Source organism: Nicotiana sylvestris, chromosome 1 (genome assembly GCF_000393655.2).
Source record: "Nicotiana sylvestris chromosome 1, ASM39365v2, whole genome shotgun sequence".
NCBI classification, from domain to species: Eukaryota; Viridiplantae; Streptophyta; class Magnoliopsida; order Solanales; family Solanaceae; genus Nicotiana; species Nicotiana sylvestris.
Window position 1 is genome coordinate 147,227,427 of NC_091057.1, and position 10,829 is coordinate 147,238,255.

General features: G+C 40.4%; 1 protein-coding gene across 1 annotated transcript; it reads right to left on the reverse strand.

The window, feature by feature from the left end:
• Nucleotides 1–6,252: 6,252 nt before the first annotated feature.
• LOC138875854 (uncharacterized) lies at nucleotides 6,253–9,701 on the reverse strand. Its single transcript, XM_070154729.1, has 6 exons — nucleotides 9,676–9,701; nucleotides 9,483–9,564; nucleotides 9,031–9,314; nucleotides 8,342–8,912; nucleotides 7,380–7,580; nucleotides 6,253–7,221 (listed from the first exon to the last, which is right to left on the reverse strand). Exons 1-6 carry the CDS (start codon nucleotides 9,699–9,701, stop codon nucleotides 6,253–6,255), a joined length of 2,133 nt encoding a protein of 710 aa, XP_070010830.1.
• Between the last annotated feature and the right edge of the window lie 1,128 nt (nucleotides 9,702–10,829).

The following is a 10,829-nucleotide window of genomic DNA, read 5'->3' on the forward strand; positions in this document are numbered from 1 at the left end:
GCTCTTGCATCTCGATGATCTGCTGTGGATTTTCATGGAACTTCATCCTCAGTTTTCTCAATTGTTGCTTTTCAGTTTTTTTATCATTATACCCCCTTGACATTTAGACCAACTCATCATTTGGTCTTGCAACAAACGTCTTTTCCGTTTCATTGCCTTATCTTTGGCATGTCCTGCTCGCCTTTTACTTCGCACCATTTTGGCAATTAGTAGTAAGCTCTAAAAAAAATCCTTCTAAAAACAAACTACTGGAGAAAAACACTTTAAACCATGAAATGAAAAGTGATGACTTCAAAAAGATAAAAGATAAAATCTTTCTGAACAAATGTTGGGGAAAGAAAAAGAAAAGAACTTATCTGAATGGTATAATCAATCCCAATGATCATGTCATGCATTTTCGGATTAACCAACCCAGTCTATTTATATCAATCAATTTTTCTGACGGCCTTACTTTGCTGGGGATGCGCAGAAGCCTAACTCTCGCCAGATGCGGATCATTTTTGCCAATCTTATCTTGCTAGCCCCCTTTATATCCTTGTCGCCTCATAGTGCCCTTCGAGGGGTTTTCACTGATGAGACTCTCTCATTTCTCTCAACTCCCGTCGCCTTATGGTGCTTGTGAAGGCTTTCACCGATAAGACTCTTCTCATTTTATTTTTCTAAGCTGGAGATTGGAGTGTTACTGATATGACTCTTTGCTGGGGATTCTTTAGGTTATCAATTCATTGCCGACTTTTCTCTACTCTTATTTGCCTAACTTGGCACTTCTCGGATTCTGATCGGGAGGTCTTTTTTGGACATCAACATGAGTTTTTGTTTATGGCTAAAAGAAAAGGGGGCATCAAAAGGGTTCAAAATAATTCTGATGGGTAAAAACCATTACAACTCTTGGAATCGAACTTCTTTCCCAACATTACAAACATAACTTCTGCCCCAGTTTCTCGCTTGGGTTTTTTATTTCTTTATTACACTATGACCGAGCCGTGAGGCGCCTACGTATCCTCTTTGAGGAATCAGGTCGAACGTAGTTCACATGATTCCTTTATTTTTGTTAATATTTTCCTTTTTTTTTCTTCATTTTCATTAACGATTCCAAGAGAGGGGTATGAAGGAATAAGTAAGGCTCAAAGGGGTAAAGCAAAGGTTAAAAGTATTCGGATAGAAGAAAGAATTGCCTCCGTCATTTCATTCTCCGATAAATGCCAAGTATAAACAAACAAACAACAATTACAATTAATAGCCATGTCGATACATCTTCCCTCGACATCTGTCTGACATAAAGCGCAACTGGATAACATCTTGGTCACAATAGACGGCCCTTGCCAATTCGGGACAAATTTGCCATTTTGCTTTGGCCTGATGGGGAGGATCCGTTTCAACACTTGCTGTCCCTCTTCAAATTTCCTGATATCGTCTGCATCCCCTAAATTGATGGCTTCTGTGTCATTTAAATTGGGCTTGGATTTCTCTTCCAACTAGCTTAACTCTTTGTTTGTCTCTTCGAAGGCTTTATCATCACCGTATTCCGATTCGTCATCATGATTGACCTTTTGTACAATTAGTTCGGAATCAGACTGATTTTTTAGACTAAGTTGAAGATCAGTTGTGCATGCCATGTCATTAGAAGCAGTATAAAGAGCATTGTTTAGAAAGATAAAAAGAAGAAAACAAACTTAAAACAAAATAAGAAGAGAAAAACTTTCACTTTATAAAAATACGGGATAACAGAGTTTCACACTTTACAAAACAAAACTGGATTACAACTCTGCAATAATCCAAAACAAGAAAGAAAAATCAGAGTCCACTACCAAGACTCCCTTCAGATAGGAAGAGGAGTAGCCGTCCAATTGTTGATTTTTGCTTTCAGCCCCACAAACTGTACATCTGCCTTGCTGGACCCTTTCCCCATCACCATGACCGACTTGTCATCTACACACTGCACCCCTGCTTTTCCCTGGTTGATTTTTCTTTCGAACTATTTTCATCGGCACGGATCATCATTACCGTGTGAGGGATTCTTAAGCTCCTTGTGCCCTAGTTCGATCATGTGGGTCTCATGGTGCGCTAGTAGCGGACTCTAATTAATGTTTGGCGCCTCTGGAACCTGAACCTCGATCCTATTTGTGTCAATAAGCTCTTGCACGACATTCTTCAACTTCCAACATCTCTCAGTATCGTGTCCGGGAGCCCCCGAACAATATTCACAACTTGCTGAAGGGTCAAGATTTCCAGGAAGGGGATTTGGCAATTTGGGCTCAATAGGATTCAATAGGCCTAACTGCCTCAATTTGTGGAACAGGGTAGTATAGGATTCTCCCAGCGGAGTATATTTCTGCTTCCTCTCATTCTTAAAAGCTTGATTCCCACGGAAACCTGACCCTGGAGGATTTCTATAGGCCCTCGGAAGTGGATATATGTTTGGTGGAGGTGGGTATGTATTTTGGGGAGCCGGCGCACGCCATTGTGCGTGTGCTGGAGCGTGGGTATAGGTTTGTGTATGATGAACGAAAAAATGGGGATCTGGCAGAGGGTAGTAATGTCGTGGAAGGCTATATGGAGTGCGGGGGTAATTTTGGTGGTAGGGTCGTGGTTGGCTATAGTAGGGTGACGGGCCTCTAGATCCGAACCAGGCTCCAGACTCAACAGTCGTGACATCTTCTTTCTTCTTCTTCCCAAGTACACCCTCAGTACCGCTCTGGATGGCCTGAGTGGTTGCTTTAATTGCCGAATAGCTCAGGATTTTGTTGGACTTAAGTCCCTCTTCAATCATGCTGCCCATCTTTACAACCTCATTGAAAGATTTTCCAACCGACGTTACCAAGTGACCAAAGTAGGTTGGCTCTAAAGTCTGCAAGAAGTAATCCACCATTTCACCTTCCCTCATCGGAGGGTCGACTCTTGCTGCTTGTTCCCTCCAACGAAAACCAAATTCTCTGAAGCTTTCCCCAGGTTTCTTCTTGAGCTTTAACAATGTGAGACGGTCAGGGACGATCTCAAGATTATATTGGAAATGACCAGCAAATGCTTGCGCCAGGTCCTCCCAGGTGTACCACCTGCTGGGATCCTGCCTTGTATACCACTCCAGCGCAGATCCGCTCAAACTCTGACCAAAATAAGCTATCAGCAGCTCATATTTACCACCTGCTCCTCTCATTTTACTACAAAAGCCCCGTAGATGTGCCATAGGATCGCCATGCCCTTTGTACAAATCGAACTTGGGCATATTGAACCCTGCTGGTAATTGGACGTCAGGGAAAGGGCATAGATCCTTGTAGGCCACGCTGACCTGGTTGCCTAACCCGTGTATGTTCCTAAAGGACTGTTCCAGGCTTTTAAATTTCCGCATCACTTCATCCTGCTTTGGGCTCTTAGCCGGCTTTTCAATCTCCGCCGGGACCTCAAATTGGGGGTTATAAGTATGTGGCTCGGGTGCTTTGAATGTGAGTTCAGGGGTAATATTGTGTGGCGTGAGCCTGAAACAGCGGCTCACTGGATGATCTGTGCAATGGGGCTGGGGGAGGCGCCACAAAGATGGGAACATTTGGTGGTGGAGGGTTCTGATTGGGTGGTGGAGGGTTCTGATTGGGTGGCGGAGCTTGGGGAACATATGCATCCCTCCCTGATAGTAGTGGTGGCTTGGGAAGCTTGTTGAAGGGTCGGGGGAAGGGTATTCTGGCGTGTGTCCCGGTGGGGGAGTAAGAGTGACAACTGGTTCGGGCCCCTGTTGCACCTTAGCCATGGCTAGCTGCATTTCATTCATTTCCAATCTCATTTTTTCCATATTGGCCATCGCCTCTTTCAGCATCTGATGTGTCATCTTTTCCGACTCAACACTATTTTCTGAGCCAGTCATGCTTTCTGGTATAGGCCCTTTTGATCTTGTTTGATAATGGTATATTGCCAGTACGCTCTAACAAACTAACTGTCTGAAACTTCTAGTATACAACAAACTTGTCAGCGTTAGAGTTTTAACACATATCGCAATTGCACGTTGTAATGTAATGTACCTAGGCAGTTTAACCATTTCAATCATGTTTTTTTCGGACTTCTTGAAAGAAAGACTTCTAAAAATAGTTTTTTTTTTCGCATTTTGACCTTTTTTTTTGGAATTTTTTTTTTGAAAGATTTTTTTTTGACTTTTTATTTATTTTGAAAGAAACTATTATTTTTTTTGGTCTGCTAGGCAAACGCCTAGGGCTAGTTTTATTAATAACCATATAGAAAACGAAATAAAATGTCATGAAAAAGAATCCTATTATCAAAATTGAGTGTATCACTCAACATTGATGTCATATTAATGTATTTAAACTTTGAAATACAATTCTACATCCAAGAATGTGCATGTGAAAGTCACAATGCAACGATCCTTGTTTAACGCATGCTGAGCTTTGTTTCCATATCGGGTTCCCTCCATCCTTTGCGTGTAAATCCATTTGCAACTGTCGATCCTCAATTCGATCACTGCTGCCATTAAGTTGTGCACGACATCTGCTCGTGATGGAGACGAGTTCTGCTTCTTCCTTGTTATCGATGAAGCCGAGCTTTGTGGTGGGAAGCAGTTGAGCTCCACCTACATCCTTTTCCATGTGATCCATTTGCTCAAATAGCATGTGTTGTCTGCCATGCGTTTAAACCATGCGTGCACATTTTTCTAGCTGCTGAGTTTAATATCCTTTACGCGTGCATTCACGTCTGATGTTATTGTCGGTATCCGTATGCACCAAATCCCATTGTTGTTGCTGTTTTTCGTGCTGTATTTCCACTCCCCAAAATCACAAAATCAGCAACTTATTTGAATTAGCAAACTATCGTGCATGGCATCTTTTCCCGTTGCTGCATTCATTTTGCCTTATCGATTGAGCTGATGAAGATAGCTTTGTGGTGGGGAGCACGTGAGCCCCACCTACAGCTGTATCATAAAGAAATATATCCCATATTACCTTCATCCTAGAGTATTGCATGCTTTTATGTATCCTAGATAACTTTCCATGTGCATTCCACTTTTTCATTTTATTCCTTTGCTCACCAACATGTTTTGTCTGCCAGGCCTTCCACATTAAACCTTGTGTACACATTAAAAGATTATTAATTCGAAAGTGGGTTGAAGCATTTGTCTTTGTTGCCTGCTTTTCTCGAAAACATATTTGCTGCACATGCTAGTTGTGTTTCCAATGCCATTTGCTTCTTGTTGTACTCGAAATGAAGACTAACCAATTTTATATTCCCAGATCCTTTTTGTAACTGAACCATGCGTGTGATATTAAACACTTTTGCACCATGCTGGTTGTATATCCAATGAACTGAAAGCACGCTTTCACCCCATGCTGGTTGGGTTGCCAATGCCATTATTCTTTGTTGTTGTGCTCAATTATTGCTTTGTTTTTGTTCTATTGCATCATTTATCTCGAAAGTTGCAGTATGGATTGCCATAAGCATCGTAGTTGCACCTGTATTAGAGAAAAGAAAGTTAGAAAAACCAACCCTTATATCCTCATCCCTTAGGATTTGAATATATTGGTCGAATAAGTTATGCCTCCTGCACTTCCTTTTTTCTTTGCTTCCTATCTCCTGTTCACCTTCACCCTTAGATTTGGACATTGCAGATTATCTTCATTAACCAACCTCCTTCCTTGTGCATCTAGAAGCCAGAATTGTTGGCATTCTATTTCTCCATAATCTAAAGCATAATTAGCCAAGTGGTCTGCCAGCTTGTTGCCCTCCCTATGAATATGAGTAATTGTGTAATTGCTCCCATTCATTAGTTGCATCATTTCCTCTACTTGCTCAGAAATGATCCATGGTGGTTTCCAGATCCCATCCATAATCTTTTTTAATAACATTGAGTCAGTTTGAAGCCATACATGTGAGTATTGATGAGATCTGCAGAACCTTAGTGCTTCTACCATGGCCTTTGCTTCAGCTACTGTGTTTGTTGTCTCCTCAATCTCTTTCCCTACTGACTTAACTATGTCACCCTTTTCATTTCTTATACAAAAACCTATTGAGCTCCTGCCTGGATTTCCCCTCGATGCACCATCCGTATTAACTTTTAGCCATCCTGCACTTGAAAATTCCCACATGACTTTTGTAACCTTAAGTTTAGGAGTGAAGTTTTCCATCATAGCTAATATATCTTGCCATTTGTGAGGTACCATGTCCATCCCAGGCTTTCTCACTTTCAGCAAAGCCTGTATATTTGATGAAACTTGATAAATCACCCTGCTAGTTGTCACCGCCTCCCCATACTTCATACTATTTCTTCTTAAGTTCCCAGACTACGCATGAGGGGAGAGCTTGCATTACTGGTTTTAATCTTAAGCACACATTTGCAGTCCAACATTTTGTGATTGCTTGGTGCAATGTAAGTCCCTCCACATCTATTCCTGCCCTCGATAGAAAATACTTCCAAGTTGTCTTTGCAGTTTCTGATCTAAAAAACAAGTGCTGAAAAGATTCCTCGTCAGGCTGTACACAACACCAACATTTTGATGGCATGCAGTAACCTACCCTTTTCAAGAAATCATCTAAAGGTAGCTTTGCTTTCCACACTTTCCACATGAAAAATGCTATTTTAAAAGGCAGTCCCTTTACCCAAATCATTCTATAAGCTTTTCTTGGTTCGTCTCTTCTTCTCGTATACTCCCATGCTAACTTAATACTGAAATATCCTCTTGTTTCCAGCATCCAAAAAGGCCTGTCAAGAACCCGCATTGTTGAAGGTGGTTTGATTTTCTCCAGAATGTGTACTGCTAACTCTTCAGGAAGCATTTCAAATAGCCTGTCCACATCCCACTCACCATCTAAGGTAACATCATGTACATTATGTACATTTTCATCAATTCCAAAGTCCTGAGGAACTAAAAAATATAGTGCCCCAAGACCTGTCCAGTTTTCATACCAAAATAATGAGGATCCCATTTTTGTTTGCCAAAGGATTTGATGTTCAATCAGATCTCTGCATTCCAACATTTTTCTCCAGATGTGAGACCCTCTTTTCCACAGAACAATTACAGGATTTAATTTTTTACAGTATTTCTGACATACGAAAGAGCTCCATAGGCTTGGTTTTGTTCTGAAATTCCACCACAAGTTGCTGAATAATGCCTTTACTACATCATGCAGTGACCTGAAACCTATTCCTCCTTCCTCAACTGGCATGCATAAGGTATTCCATGAAGCCCAATGCCTACTAGTTCCTCCTACAGTGCTGCTCCAGAAAAACTGAGCAAACAATTTGTGCAATCTATTTATCACATACTTTGGAGGGTTTACAGCTGATAGTAGATGCATAGGCATACTTTGCAATACATGGGATATAAGAACTGCCCTGCCCCTACTGATAATAACTTGCCCTGCCATGATTGCAGTTTGTCCATTACCTTAGTAATTAGGGGCTGATAGAATTTCAACTTTCTCCTTGCATAAAATATCGGACAACCTAAATATATGATAGGGAAATCATTCCTATGAATGCCTGTGATACTTTCCACCTTGCTGACCACTTCCATGTCTGTTAAATGATGCAGGTACACAACTGATTTGGTCTTGTTAACAAGCTGCCCAGATGCATTTTCATATGCCTTCAGCACTTGCATAATCAGCATCAGAGATGTTTCATATGAGGATGAGAAAATAATCATGTCATCTACATACGCCAAATGATTGATCTTTGGACTCCACTTTGGCATCCCAAATCCACTAAAATACAGGTTAGTATGTAGTGCATTGAGACCCCTAGATAATGCTTCTGCTGCCAATATAAACAAAGTTGGAGATACATGATCACCTTATTTTATTCCCCTTGAGGACTTAAAGAACCCATGAGCTTGACCATTTATTAGAATAGAATACCAATTGTTTGAAACTAATCCAAAGACAATCCCTATCAACCTTTCTGTGAATCCCATCTTTCTCAGTACCTTGGTTAGGAATAGCCAAGATATTCTATCATAAGCTTTGGTCATATCTAGTTTCAGGATGACATTAGGTCCAGCCTTAGTTCTAAGTCTAATGTCCGTCACTATCTCCTGAGTTAGAATTATGTTTTCTACTATATTCCTTCCCTTAACAAAACCTGCTTGTTCCTCCGATATCAGACTTGGGAGAAATTTCACTAGCCTTTCATGTACCACCCTTGATATAACCTTATTAGAAAAATTACTGAGGCTTATTGGTCTTAAATCAGAAAAGGTGGTAACTTCTTTTTTCTTTGGAAGAAGAACTAGGTTTGTGTGTGTTACACACATGGGTAGCTCATGACCATTGAAAAAAGCCCTCACCATGTCGTACAGGTCATCCCCTATTAAGTCCCAACAAGAATGATAAAATTTTCCTGTCATACCATCTGGCCCCCAGCACTATCACCATTAAGTCCAAGTACTGCCACTTTAACCTCCTCTTTTGTTGGTTGCTTAATCAATTCTGCATTCTGCTCAGTGTTAATCAGATTAGGAACATGCTCTACGATATCAAATGATGTAGGAGTAGCTGCTTCTGTGAACTGTTCCTCGTAGAATTTGATAGTCTCTTCTGCAATTTCTTGTTCTTCTTCAATCCAGGTTCCTCCACTGTTTTGAATTCTGTTAAGTTGAAGTCTCTTCCTCCTACCTCTCACTTGTATGTGGAAGAACTTAGTGTTCCTATCCCCTTCCTTGAACCAAGTCATGCCTGCCTTTTGTTGCCAATATTTCTCTTCTAGTGCCAGACATTTGATCAATTCTGCTTGAACCTTTTGTAGTCTTTCCCTATTCATCCTTGTAGGATTTGCTTCAAATTCTGCTTCATGAACCATCACTACCTCTTCCATACTTGCTATCTTTTGGAAAATATCTCCAAATGTAGCCTTACTCCACAATGATAGGGCCTTCTTTAATTTTTTTAACTTGTGATTAAAAAGAATAAAAGGGTTTGCACTGAAATCAGCAGACCAATTCTCTTTCACCACATCTTTAAAAGTCGCATGTTCCACCCAAAAATTCAAGAACTTAAAAGGTTTTTTATAGGTGGAGTCTCAATATCACACTCAGATACATTGGACTATGATCCGAGCCAGTCTTTGACAAATGTTGCACCTCTATTCCTGGAAATGTTTGTTGGAACTCACCATTGGCCAAACATCTGTCTAGTCTTTTGAAAATACAGTCTTCCTCTGCTCTCCCATTCCACCATGTAAATATGCTTCCTTTAAATCCAAGGTCGAATAGATTGCAAGTGTTGATGCAGTGTCGAAAATCATCAATTTCATTCAATGACACAGGTAACCCACCAAACTTCTCTTCTTCGTCCCATATTACATTGAAATCGCCTCCTACAAGCTATGATGCATCCATATCCCTTGCCATTGCATATAATGAATCCCATAATTCTATCCTCTCAATTGCATCACATTTTGCATATATCAATGTTAGGACAAACTCCACATGCGATTCAGTATGAAACAATCTTAGTGTTAATTGTTGCACCATATTGTACATAACAGTTACCTCAAATACCTCATCTATAAAAGCCCAGATCTTGTTTGAAACATTTGAAATTGCATGTGCAAGTCCTATCTTGTTTCTGTACCTTTCCAGTTTTTTTGCTTGTTACTTTGGCTCCATTAATCCTACAAAATCATAGTGATTTTGCCTATGCATTTTTGTCAACCTTTCAAAGGCCTGCTGTGTGTTGACTGACCTTATATTCCAGATGAGAGCATTCATCGCTGATTGTTGGATTTAGTTAGCGTTCTCCTTGTGTGCACCCCAGCATTTGGTGCTGCAAAATTATCTTTTTGTTGCTTCTTCTTACCTTTTGCTGCTGATTTTGCCTTTTCCACTTGCGTAGGTGATAAGTCACCTTTCCTTGCAGCATTCATAAGGTGTTGGGTAGTTGATTCTTGATCCATGTCGTATCCTGTTTTACCAGGTTCTTCTCCCTCTTCATTGTCTTCATTCCCTCCTGATGTAGCTCCAAATGCATTCTTTTTAGGGGCCAAGTCTTTCTCTTCTCCTCTTTTTAACAGCTGCAACTGATTTTTCTCCAATGTAACAGTAATATTTACTATTTCTGTTTTTGTTTTGGTTGTTTCTCCTTCTCTGTTGTGTTGTGTCCTTGTGGGTCTTCTTGTGATTTCTGAAGTTGATCATCTTCTGTTCCTCCAGGATCATTTACCTCTGGGCCTCTTCCTTCATAGTTGCTAATTTCTGTGACTTGTGCTGTCTGAAAATTATTGATGTGCTCAACATTTTTTTATCCTTCCTTTATTAAATGATTACCAGTTGTATTGTTGTCATTGGCATGAATCTCTCCATTTACACTTTGCTCATCTTCTTCTTTGTCATTCTCATTGGGTTCATCATCATCTTGTGCTCCTAGTGGTACTTCATTCTCCTCTAAATCGTATTCCCTTTGTGCCTCCCATAGCCTGCCTCCACATTCTTGCACTCTTTCTTTATATGTAGACGATTTTGACCCTTCTGCTTGAGAATTTGGATTTTTATTAAGTACCTTGTTCACTAATGTATCTTGGGATTGGATTTCCTGGCATGGTTTATTGATCTTCACTATTCCTTCTCCTGTTTTATCCTTGAAGGTTCTTTCTACCCATTGTGCTGTATCGTTTTTTGATTTTGATGCCTCCTTTCCATTGACTAGACCATTAGTCGAAATAATCCCCGATGAGTTAAGATGAAAAGCTTGTGCTGCTAGATTTAACTTTCCCCAATTATTGACCATATTTTTTGGTTTTTGCTTTGTAGATGCTTGGTTATGAAGTGCTAAACTGTTTGTTGCTACATTAGCTGCCACTATTGCCAATTGATTACCAGGTTCTTCCTCTTCATCCATCC

Bases quoted from the DNA above. Each gene is read 5' to 3' on its own strand.
- LOC138875854 (XM_070154729.1), bottom strand. From the start codon at position 9,701: ATGAATGCTCTCATCTGGAATATAAG. The intron at 9,565-9,675 runs GTCAGTCAACAC...AAAACTGGAAAG, and splicing joins GCTCTCATCTGGAATATAAG to GTACAGAAACAAGATAGGAC. The intron at 9,315-9,482 runs GTAACTGTTATG...GATGCATCATAG, and splicing joins TTATAGATGAGGTATTTGAG to CTTGTAGGAGGCGATTTCAA.